Genomic DNA, 12,637 nt, shown 5'->3' on the forward strand with positions numbered 1-12,637 from the left:
CTTTTTTTACTGCAAAAAGTTGTGAAGGAGCGAAAATATGTTAAAAATGTATAAAAGACGATTGAAAAACAAAATATGCATGAGCATTATTGAAATTTGATCACACATAGTATATAGTCTCTTAAAGTGTGTATTCATCTAGCACAACCAAACACTACATTGCATTTTCACAAATACCAGTACTATCTCTGAAATGTCTCACTACAATAAAAAAAAGACACCTTTATCAAGGTTTGATTTTTCAACATTCCTTCTACCTGAGTCATCCTCAGCCCTCATGAGAGATGTCTGTCATGCTAAGTTAATTTCAGAGCAGTTACACTGTAAAAACTTGTGATGTTATTTTAGCAACAAAACGGAGCCAGTCAGTGTGCCGCTGGGTGTAGTTTCATTTGCAGTGACTTGCATTAACATGATATGTGAGTAAATCTTCAGTTGTGAGTGAACTCCATGGAATCAGAACTTCTAATCAACATTTCAAACCATCACATGTCAATTTAGCTGAAACAAAGGAGAGGTCCAACCTTTAGGAAACATGCCTTGTTGCTCTCGCTAAAAGAATAAGATGACAAGAACAGAATCTCGTGTCTGTGTGTTATGTGTAAAGCTGGTGCAAGGAGGTCATGAGCCACGCTTAGAGTTAACAGTGGAAGAATGTGAAAATAATTAACCTTACTCTCTTAAGAGATCAAACACAACAACATCTGCAAAACTCAATAATGATATTGTATGCCTTTTCTTAAATGACAGTTGATTCATCTGACCTGTACAGCATCTCTGCCAAGGACACCCTGATCAGGTCATTAAAGTTTTGCAGAGACGTTGTTACAAAACTAAAAAATTTTAATGTCTGGATTAAACAGAAACAATCAGTGTTAGAGAGGAAACATTGGAGGTGACTGACGATACATTGATTTTTCTTCTCAGTCTTCATGATCAGCTGCCAATCAAACTTCAAACTCTAACAAATAGAGTCATCTTGGATGCTTACCAATGTCTGTAAAGCATTGCATTTTGGGCTTATAATTAAAATAGAATATTCTTAGATTGCAGTCCTCCTCTAAACTGCAAGACGACTCTAACAAAAGCAAAATTAAATTTTTTAACAGCTTGCCTTTCTCACAGCTGAAGATTTTTACATGCTGCACTCTTATATCTGAATACTGCTATTTGGTTAAGTTGATATGGGGCAGCTGGGTAGTTGGTACAGGAGGAAGAGATGTTGATAACAGTGACTGTTCCCAGAGATTCTCAACAGCATTTATCAGGAAATGTACTTAACACAACCAGAAGTCAAGCAGTAACGTGTTAAATAAACATTTCAGACTATTACCAGCTGCATTCACACACTGGTTCACTGTTTACAGACATTTCACTTTAGGGCTGGCAGGAAAAAGTACGCATGAGCAGACTCGGCTGTGTGTGTTCACACATGTAGTCTACCTGGACAGTGTTGCACAATATTCAGCAGTGCAGAGGATGTGTGAAAAGGGCTATTCACTAGAGACTCTGCATGGCTGCAGTTGTTGTGATTAGTTCCAAGTAGATTGCAAAACCAAAGCAAGTTCTGCCAGACCACACAGTCTGAAGAAATTAAAGTAAATGAAATCTAATTAAAGATTTATTTTACGCAGATTTTGTTGGTGCTTTACTGGATGCTTCATTTTTATAACACATCTGATTTTTGATAATACAAGGCAATTTTGCAGTAGCTTTAATGCACAGACATCGTTCTTCTTTACACCCTGTGCATCGCCTCTAGCCCTGCAAGGCAGCACCTGTGCCTGACCTGACTGTGTGGGTCTTACTCACATTGTTTCCTTCCTGTCTAGATCTTTGCTTGTGTTGTACTCACTCTCAGATGTACGTCACTTTGGACAAAAGCATCTGAATTGTAACACTATAACATAAGACTGTTGTCCATCTTCTCAAATTGCAAATGAGCACACCTCAATATGCAGAACTCCTGCTTTGATGGACCTAACTACATGATGCCACACACCACAGACTGGCGTTTGTTTATCGTCCCCTTTGAGCCCGCTCTCCATCTTAGTCTGTTCTGGGACTCTTTGGTGTAAGTCTGGTTGTAGCCCACAGCTTCCACAGACCACCTCTTCTGGATGCGGTGAAGCAGAATCCTGTAAGCCCCGTTGATGGGACTTCTTAAGTCAGGACTGTTATTTAAGAGATGGTCTTTAGTGATGCCAAGATCCTCCAGTGCTGCTTTCACACTCAGCTCATCTGAGTTGAGGATGTGAGAAGGCTCGACCAGGTGGGAGGGTGTCTGTGCACAAGCTGGGTAAGCTTGTGGGTATTCAATACCTGTCATCCAGTTGCTGCTCATGATCTGTGCAATAGTGAGGCGATCCTCAGGAACCAGCCTCAGCAGACCCCGGATGATCTCCTGACATGATGTGGGAACATATGAGGGGATCACATAGGAGCCCTGCAGGATGCAACACCTCAGCAGATTTGTGTTTGTAGCTTTAAATGGCATAGAGGCAGTCACCATGAAGTAAAGCAAGACGCCCAGCGCCCAAATATCTGCACACTGACCCGAGTAACTGTTCTCTGTAAACAGCTCAGGCGCTGCGTAGGGTGGAGAACCACAGAACGTGTGTAGGACATCGTTGGGGTGGCAGTACGTGCTGAAACCAAAGTCGCCCACTTTGATGCAGTCGGTGCTGGTGTAGAAGACGTTCTCCGCCTTCAGGTCCCTGTGCACAATGTTATTATCATGCTGGGAAAAGAGGAAAGAGTTTGAGATAGTTGTTCTAATGACTGAGGCATTAGAAGGTGAAAGGTATAAAAGTACTTTAAAACATGTTCTCTCATTCACAAATCATCCACATCTACATTTTATTACTCTACTCTGTTTTTAAAAAAACCATTTAAAAACATAATTCAGTCTGCAGAACATCCGGTTGTTGACTTACCATGTGTTTGACTGCAGACAAAATCTGAGAGAACACAAGCCTGCTCTCCAGGTCTGACAGGCGCCCCCTGCTGCTGATACGGGAGAACAGCTCTCCTCCGCCAGCGTACTCCATCACCAGGTAGAGCTTCTTGAAGGTCTCTAGCACCTCATACAGGCACACTATGTTGGGGTGAGCCAGACTCATCATGCAAGAGATTTCTGACTCGAAAAGCGTTCGTGTTTGTTTGTCCAGTCGAACTTTATCCAGGATTTTTACTGCAACTCTTTCTGACAGATGAAGACATAGGCAGAGGCAGTGAGAAATCAACATACTTTCTTGCTACCTCATCTCTGATTTGATCTACCTTTTGTTGGGAGATTTTGCTTGAACAGCTGTTCTTGCAGCATCATTGCTATGTGTCACACTTGCCATTGGCTATGAAGACTGGATTATGGATTAGAGGATGTCTGGTTTGATGAGTTCAACATCTTTTAACTTCTAAATTAAACCACTGAAGACTTGTACTGTGTTGTATGTTGCATTGAGCTGAGTTGCATGTCTTTTGAAGAGAACAATGAGTATCCTGACTCTTTTTGTTATACAAGTCCTGGGATAACAGACCACTGAACAGTGCCTGTGTTTTTAAAAAATCGTTATCCTTTATCACAACTTTGGACTTTATTTGTGAACTAGTTTGCACTTTTAAAATTATTATTATCATTATTATTTTAAAGTTTTTTTTTTTATGTTTTTGCCTTTATTGGATAGACAAAGAATATGGGGAGTGGAGAGTGGGGGAAGATATGCAGCAAATGATAGAGGCCGGGAGTCAAGCCTGCGATCACTGCAACAAGGACTAAAGCCTCTGTACGTGGGGCGCGCGCTTAGACTGCTAGGCCAACAGGACCCCGAAAATTATTGTTTGTTTTAAACTTTTGTCTGCAATCTGTTTCATGATCATATTTATTATGACGTGTGCTGCTGACCTCTTGGACAGGTCACCATTGTGAAAGAGCACTTGATCTCAACGGATAAAATCTAGTAAAATCAGAGGTTCCCAAAGATTTTTACCTATTATTTTAAAAGTATTCACAAAATAAGTAGGTAAATTTGAAATAAAACATAGCAAAATACAAATTTGCATTAGTTTTCTGTTTTTCTTTATTTCCAGATAACTCATGAGGTCAGGATTAAATAATAGGTAATTACCAAAAGCATCAGTCTCAGCAGGTTAATTCATGACAGCACATGAAACACAGCCACACGTGCATGCAGGTAGGCTAATTTTCTGCAGACCAGTTAAATGAAGTTTGAAGCAACATTTAATCACTTCCAGGGACAATGGGGGTCACAAGCCTTTGGCACCTATATTTTGGGGGTCGTGGGATGAAAAGCCTATGAACCCCTGAGTCAAATAAAGGTTAAATAAATTAAGATAAATAACTTAGCACTCCATTGAACCTTTATTTGATTGGTCTGTTTTATGAAATGCATCAGGACAGAGTTTCACACTAAATTGTAAATCAGGTAACAAGACATTAGCTCTTTTATTCAACATTAAATTAATCATTAAGATACTGTAGGCACTAATACAAATGTATGACTGCATAAAATAAAAAAACTCTGATAGAGGTAAACTTTTCTACAATTGTGTCTTTATATAGGAAATATAACATGACCCAATTTCATTGGTGCAGTGTTAATTTAGTTGTTGTGTTTTTTATCTCTAAGGTGTGGCCTTTATGACCATCTTAACATTTATCAATACTACAATAACTCTGGCACATGTGCACATCATTGCATCATAACCAGATAAATGCCTTTAAACCAGCCAAACTCATAAAGTCATATAAAGTATCTATGTAACTAGATATGGATTATTTTCATATATTAAAGCATCAATAAGAAATAAATCAAATGTCTAACAATGACTGAAATAATGACAGCCTTCGGATTGAATCCTTAAAACATCAATGGAAAAACATCCCACCTCATCACTGAAGCTGTAAAACTAGAACATAAAACATCCAGCGTCTCACCTTTGGTCAGGTCATGTATCCCCAGTCTAACCTGGGAGAAGTTTCCAGAGCCAATCTCTCCTCTCAGCTCGTAAAGCCCCACCCGCCTTCCGAACATCAGATCATTCATCACCCTCTCTGAGTGGCTCAGGTCAAAAATGGCCTTTCCCAACGCAGTGCGCTGCATCACCTCCTTGTCCTCCACCGTCAGAGTCTCCTTTGTCTCCACCTGGGGTGTAAAGTTGATGATGTCTTCCTGCTGTGGAGTCCACTTCAAGTGAGCCCCTGAGAAGCAGAAAATAATCAAGTTAAAATGCATCTCCATAACAAAATTCTGAATTTACACAGGGTGGTGTGTCTGTACTCACATGTTTTGCCTTTTACGTTCTTCCTGCTTCTCTCTGCATTGATGTTGTTATTCCTGTTGTGAGAATACATGATTTCCATCCCAGCCCACCAAATGTATTCTTCTTTTCTTTAAAACTTTTCCAAGACTTTTAATCACAACAAGGTGGTAAGTTAAGGAATCCTCTCGAAGCAAAAGCTGGAGGAAACAAATCAGTGTGAAAAGAGCATGATGTGAAATCAAAACCCTCTGCATGCACGAGGAGCAGAACTCCGGGAAAGTCCAGGTGCTTCACTGCTCTTCCTTGGCTGCTGTCTCCCCTCGCTGCACTATTGTCTCCTGGTTTATAATCTCAACCTACAGCATGACGCCCTGTAATCCCAGAGTGCTGGACTCCTCCCACACAGAAGGACAATAGCCAGGCTTTACAGAGGCTTCTTTAACCCCTGGACATGATGAACATGTAACAGCTGCAAGTGCTGTGACAGCAGCTTCATTGGATTAGCTCTCCATTTCAGTATTATAGATGACCACATACTACTGCTAGGGGTCATGGTGGAGTGAGGAAATACTGCAAAAGGCGTTCAGATCCCTTAAGATTGATTTAATATAATATCATTGATATTATAACTCCATCTTTGCAGTGTTTTCTACCTTGCTCCTGAAGGTGTTTTTGACTTTTGTGCAGCTAAAAATAAACATACCTTCAAAGGTCATTTTTACCCTCACAACATGAAGTGAGTGGACTTTCAGAGAGTCTGTGACCTTCAGACCAGACTAAACAGTGACCCAGACACTGACCCTGACACCAGGACAGACTGTCTGGACACACATACTGAGGAGGTGTCTATGCACTGTCACTCCTGTCAACCTTAGCTATACCAAAGTGGACACAAGGATTGTCCAACAGTCATCTCTGTTTATAAGCTGTGTGCTTACGTCGGATGTGTCTTTCTATAATCCAATAAACAATCAGTAATCATCTCACCATGTGAAATGTTGAGTTAACATGCTGGGTTAACTGGAGAAGAGAAGAAGGCTCTATCAAAATATTTATGTGCTAATAAAAGAGGGGTACTTCTAACACTTTGTAGCTTCCAGCATAAAAACTGCTAGATTACTTCAAATGAATGCCAGACAACAGCCACTGAGTGTTAGAATGTAGAAGTGGAGGCAAATGAAATCCAGCATTAGAAGGTACAAATGTCAAATACAGTGTTCTTAAACAGGCATTTAGGCCTCAGAGAGCAACTAGTAAGACTCCAAATATATTCCATACAACTTAAATTATACAGATTCATATTTAGATACCATTTTTTTTAAATAGACTGCCAAGGAAAAGCATTTCAAAAGATAGAAGCTTTTTATGAACCTTAATGACCCCTGAGCCCTGATTAAATACATAATTTCTTATTAAAAACAGAGTAATTGATCATTAACTGTGACTGCTACAGAGGTGCAAAGGCTGGGCTGCCCTCTGCATGTTAAAACCTCACTCTCACTTCCCAGTCTCCTTCTCTATCAACAGTCCCATCATCTGAAATAAAGCCTCCCAAAAATAATCTGTACTACAACACAATCTTAAATGAAAGATAATTGAGGTTTTGTGCTGCTGATTTGAATGATTACATCAACTAAATAAGAAATAATCTGGGTATTACCAGGATTATAAGCCAGTTTCAATAAGAAGTGTTGTTACCGCAGTGAGAGGACCCAGCCATAGATACTGCAGTGGGTGTCACCCTAATCAAGGTGTCTGAGAGTCGATGGCTCTCTGAACGATGATCCGTTGATCCTGCAGAAAATGAGGGGATTAGATCAACACTTCAAAGAAGGACTAACACCTTATTAAGACAGCAGTGGCACAAACATTTTTTAAAGCAAATATAATCTTCTTTTTCTTGATGAAATGAGACTTTTCAGAGCATTCAATAGTATGTCTAAACAAGGCATGATCTAGAGTATTTGGGCTGCCCTTATAAGATAAAAATTGACAAACTCTGTTAGGAATTCTGTCTTTTCACCACTTGATTGCATTCTCAGTTTCTGTTTTAATGTTGAAAAAAACTGACATTAATGTTTGCAATCATTAGTTTGTCTTAAGATTCTTTATCTTACTGCTTTCCTCTGAATGTACTGAGGTTTGAGGAGCCGCTCTTAGAGGTCTAGCCATTTGGTGTCATGTTGAATAAACACAAAGGTGCTGAAGTTTTGTAAAGGGGAGGCTCAGGCCCCCACGCTGATCCTGTTTGTGTGTTTGGGCCGGGTTTTGTTTTAAGTCAGAGGTGCTAAACACCTTCCCCCTGAGATAAAAGATGATTAATGCCTTTGAATGAGCGACGCTTTAATGGCTCAGGGCTACTTAAGCCCTTCATTAGGTTGAGCTCGGGCCGGCTAACACACTCGAGCCTCCGGGTTACTCGCAGCAGAAACACACAAGCTGCAGAGATCTCCTTTGAAGTGCTTGTAAGAACTGCGTTTAACAAAGCAGTCAGAATGGAAATTTGATTAGCTCTCACTTTTTTGGCCCCACACCACTTTGAGAGCTTGTTTTCAGGTCACATCTGGGGCTGAAGCTTGATCCCGTATAAATATCAGAGGCGTCAGAGAGCAGAAGGACACTCAGGATTTGGCAGCTGAGGAGCAGATTGAGACTAAAAACATGGATTTACCCCGGCCGCTCCTTCTCCTCCTGTGTGCCCTCCACTTCACCTGTAAGTACTGATTGTCTGATTCTTTCCTAAAGCCAATGAGATGTGTGTAGAAGCAGCTTTTCACTAGACAAATTGACACTTATCTGTGCTTTCTGCATGACTCATAAACATGAGAGGTTTGATGCTGGAAACTGTCTTTAAATTGCTCACATTGGGTTAGTTTAATTGCAAAACAAGTTGGGATAAATATGTTTATTTTACTAAACAAAAAAACATTTTTAAATGAAAATTCCAAAATGAATATCTTATGGTGTTCATCTGAGTCATGCATTATAATTACAGTGAGATGGCTTTAAATTTAAAACATCTGATTAGCTGCCAATAAGTGCTTTGATGACCTTGAAGAAATTAGATATCTGCACTTTTGTGTTCCAGATTTAACCTGTATGTTCTCATTGACCGTTAACTGTTTATCTTATTATCAATAATATGAAAAAGCATGAACAGAGTGTCTGGAATACAGTGTAAAATGTAAACAGCGCAAACTAACTTGATACTTGTTGTGTTTATTAGTGAATGGAGTGTTGAGCAAACACACAGATCACAGAAACCTGTTCACACAGAGAGTGTGCTGCAAAAGACAGAGTCACTTTGTTTACATTGGACAAGGTAAGGCTGATATGTTCAAAGCTACCATTCTTATATTGGTTAATGCATGTTTTCCTCCTTAGTGTATGCTTATAATGACCTAATAGCAAATGTATAATTTGAAAAACTGTTTGCGATATTTTAAACCAACCACATTTTCTTGTTGCTATAATATTATCATGGATATTTTCTCTCACAGGCTAGCCTCAAATTGATTGGGTGCATTTGTTTGTCTCTTTCTCTCACCAGACATCTCTGGGAGTCCTGTCAGTGTTGATGTAGGGATGTGCAGGTCTCACTGTGGGGGAGCAGTCAGGTCATCACATGAAGCAGGGCAGCAGGAATACTCAAAACACTCCTCAATGTTGGAATTTCTCAGGAGCAAAAAGGTAAGTGCAGTTCCACAACATGACCACACGAGGGCGCAGTGACTTGTTGAGAGTTTTACCTAAGTGAAATTGAGATTTACTTCGAGCGTTAAAAACATAGACAGTATAAATAAGGTTATAAACGAAGAGTTATAATACAGATAATAAAGATTAATATCTGCTAAGCAAGATCATTGAATTGTCATTTCAAATAACACATGACAAAATTATAAAACTAAACATTATCACGGGCAAAAGGTTTTAAAACACGTGCCCCAGACTTTAAAGACCAAACCTTTACATGCTGGAAACATGTTCCGACATGTCTCAAACTATATCATTTCTTGCCTTTTAATAGACAATAACACGCAGACCCACACCTCCAGACAGCCCGGAGCTGCTGAGCCAGCTGCCCTCCTGCGGGGTTAACCAGGTGTGTGAGCCGACCGGGGTGCGTGTAGACCGGGTGCTTCTGATGGAGGGACCCCGGGAGGTGGAGGTGATCCAGGAGTGTCAGTGCGACATTAAGCTGAGTCAGTGCATCCGCGTCCCCGCACTCAAGACTTACTACTCCGATACACCCTACGAGACGGTCATCGATGTAGGAGGATGCTCCAGGTCCAAGGGTACACCAGGTGAGTGTGTTTACCTGAGGAAACCCTGTGTTTACAACATGAACTGAAAGAGGCGCTTCAAATTGCAAGCTGATTTCATTAGCTGCTGCCAACTTGGTAATATTATGACTTTTTCAAATCATGCAAGAAGATACATAAGTTAATTTCCTCGGATTTCAAGAAACGTTTTTTTTTTTTTTAATAATTTAAATATCATACATTTTTATTATTCACCTGCCTTTACACAACTTATAATTTATGTTCATTTAAATTAACCTTTTCTTATTTTTAGTGCATGTCAGCCTTCAAAACTACCCTAAAAAAATGCAGTCACCATGTTAATAAATTGACAGTCAGTGGTTTAACTCCAGTCTATTTGGGGTCTTAATTAAACATACGACTGGAATACTGTATCCAAGTTGTTCAAAGGTGGCCCATAGACGAAGGACCCCTACAGAACAACCACTATGTCCTGTTCTAATTTAGTCTAAGGCCTAATACACAATAACAACATTTTAAGGCTTCACTTGAGGTTAAATAAATGAGAAAAATATTTTGTGATTAATGATAACCTTGTCAAAATTAAACGCATCTTTTGCAAAAATTGCTAATATACTGAAACACTACTAAGCATCAAAACACAAACACAAATTATATTTAGGTTATTGTGAAATGTTTTGTAAGCCTAACATTCAGCCAATCCAGTGTTTTTTAAATGTCTTTGTCTTTACTTTTTAAAAACATGTAACTCTAACTTTCGTTTATCAACCTTTCACAGAGGGCTTTTCCTGTCTACCCACAAAGTTTGACTCAGCCTTTGTGGAAACTCCAAACAAAGTGGACCTCATTCAGACAGTGGCTGCCTGTGACCTGAAGGAGAGCTGTTACAGGGTTCCATACGTGGAGTATTACTACGAAATAGTCCAACACGCAGACGGAGTCAAAGAGGAAAGACTTAAAGTAAGAGAGAATTAACATAAATATGCTGTAATGTTTCCCTACAATACACAAATTTGATTAGCATGGCATACTTAACACCAGCAGAGGGGTTCATTTGTGATGCAGGTTTCACACTCTCTTTTGTAATCAAGTTTAGAGGAAACGGGGGCTCGAGTTGGGCGCCAGACAGTAATGAAGTATCTTTATTCATTAGGTACATGTGTGGGAGACAGCTCTTAATCAAGCTAATCCACTGACCGGTGTCTGCACTGCCAGACTCCAGGATGTGTTTTACGCTTATTGAGACAGTCTTCAAAAAATACACATGCTGGACTGACTGATGTGTCTCAGCTCAAATTCAATCCAGGAAATTCATCCAACTCTGAACAGTATTTTTGGCCATGTAGACAATAAGATTAAGGGCTTGTTATTCTCCCTTAAGATTGTATAATTTGTTAAAGATCTATAACTCAATAACACAGATAAGACAATGATTGGTGTAATTTTATGATAAGACTTGACAGAAACAACATTATAGATGTAACTTTGGCCATAAGTTTAAGTTGAACTCTTGGACACAGTTGGTCTCCTCCAGCAGCAGAGGTGCGAGTGCAGCACAAACACAAATGGTCCTGCAGGTGACGAATGAAAGCCGTTAACATGCTAAACAGCATCTTGCCCCCGACTGAGTTGTGTCAATATTTGTGACCCGCTGTTAGCTGACGACCCTCTCTCTGTGTTGCAAATTTTCCACAGGAAATAGATGTGGGCAGATGTTTGGGAGGCTGCACTACAGGAAAACGATGCCTTCTCAGGTAAGTACGAACACAGCTGCTACGCACACAAAAACACACACCTCCTCGGTGACACTCATCACAATTGCCTGTGAATTTTGACACTTTCTGCACTCAGCATGTTGGCCTTTTTAGTTCCTACACCAAATGTCCCTCTCCTTCCTTCTGCTGTATATCTGCTTGAGATTCAAGCAAAATACTAAACGTTTAATTGAGTTTATTATCATCTCAATGAAGGAATTATGTACCTCAGTTCCTTCATCATTGGACTTTGATTAGTGTGCTGCACAAACAAATACAAAATGTATAAATATAAATCCCATTCAGACCTCATCATACAGTTTATTCTTTTCTTTTACCTTGAATAGCTTTAGGGTGATTAAAATGCACTTTAAACTATCTAAAAGCATCACCTAAATAATAGAATACAATTATTACAGGACTGAATTGGACCTATCAGGTTACACCACATGAAATAACAAAACTCGAGACACCATAAATACTCTGAATTAAATGTGGTATAAGGGCTATTTTCTCGAGATCTGACCTTATAGATTTAGTGTGTCTGAAGTCTTGCAGGTCTGCACATTTTTTATTCAAAATCCAGTTTCATGCCTCTGAATATTTATTTGTTAGGGAGGGCTGCAAAGCTCTGGATTATTGTGGTAAATGTGGCATACGAGTCCAATGCATGTCATGCGTAGTAATCATTTAGATAATACAACTTCCATACATTACATGGCTTTAATATGTGTTTTATACCAAATTATTAAGCAGTACCACAGAGCTTATTAAAAAAAAACACCAGAACTTTCATTGTTCAAACTGACCGTAAAACCTTCTTAAATAGAAGTTCAACATTTTGCAGCACAACATAACCTAAAACTTCAGTTTTAAAAATGTCAATTTTCTCCTGCAGGAGTCCATCTGATCCAAAAATCTGCCACTTATGGGCAGACAGAGAGTCCAGTTCCTGTGCTCCTCAAGGCTACGAGAGCCACAGCTTCCTAAACCAGCATGGACAGATCCGCACGGTCCACTCCATCACTTCCTGCCTCTGCCAGAACTGAACACTGCGCCCTCTACTGGAGAATAACATCTTATCCCTTCTGAGAAGCTGAAAGATTTGAATCCACAAAAGTTACAGCTTATTACAGACCCCATCCCAATACTGAAACATATGTTTAAGAGCTTGCTTCCCTAAAGTATTATTGTATTATATGTAATATATGTAAAAATGATAATTTTGTAAATAAATTTAATACAACAATCTTTAAGGACTTCTGTTTGTTACACTGCACAACTCAAAATAAACATCTTGGAGGGTATGTCAGATGC

General features: G+C 39.5%; 2 protein-coding genes across 5 annotated transcripts; one reads left to right on the plus strand and one right to left on the minus strand.

Annotated features, from left to right (window-relative positions):
• Nucleotides 1–1,232: 1,232 nt before the first annotated feature.
• LOC117826160 (serine/threonine-protein kinase NIM1-like) lies at nucleotides 1,233–9,258 on the minus strand. 4 transcript variants are annotated; one of them, XM_034702040.1, is made up of 6 exons: nucleotides 8,831–9,258; nucleotides 6,982–7,077; nucleotides 5,305–5,357; nucleotides 4,958–5,221; nucleotides 2,937–3,205; nucleotides 1,233–2,740 (listed from the first exon to the last, which is right to left on the minus strand). In XM_034702040.1, exons 4-6 carry the CDS (start codon nucleotides 5,121–5,123, stop codon nucleotides 1,985–1,987), a joined length of 1,191 nt encoding a protein of 396 aa, XP_034557931.1. In that variant the 5' UTR covers nucleotides 5,124–5,221; nucleotides 5,305–5,357; nucleotides 6,982–7,077; nucleotides 8,831–9,258; the 3' UTR covers nucleotides 1,233–1,984. The 4 variants fall into 4 exon arrangements, with proteins under 4 accessions (XP_034557931.1, XP_034557929.1, XP_034557930.1 ...); XM_034702038.1 differs by having other exon boundaries at nucleotides 5,305–5,480; XM_034702039.1 differs by having other exon boundaries at nucleotides 6,944–7,077.
• Nucleotides 7,912–12,576, plus strand: im:7138239 (uncharacterized protein LOC497366 homolog). The gene is made up of 7 exons (XM_034702041.1): nucleotides 7,912–7,996; nucleotides 8,510–8,605; nucleotides 8,834–8,973; nucleotides 9,311–9,587; nucleotides 10,345–10,526; nucleotides 11,262–11,320; nucleotides 12,219–12,576. The coding sequence occupies exons 1-7, from the start codon at nucleotides 7,945–7,947 to the stop codon at nucleotides 12,367–12,369; spliced, it is 957 nt and encodes a 318-aa protein (XP_034557932.1). The 5' UTR covers nucleotides 7,912–7,944; the 3' UTR covers nucleotides 12,370–12,576.
• The last annotated feature ends 61 nt before the right edge of the window (nucleotides 12,577–12,637 follow it).

The sequence above is a fragment of the Notolabrus celidotus genome, chromosome 15 (genome assembly GCF_009762535.1).
Source record: "Notolabrus celidotus isolate fNotCel1 chromosome 15, fNotCel1.pri, whole genome shotgun sequence".
NCBI classification, from domain to species: Eukaryota; Metazoa; Chordata; class Actinopteri; order Labriformes; family Labridae; genus Notolabrus; species Notolabrus celidotus.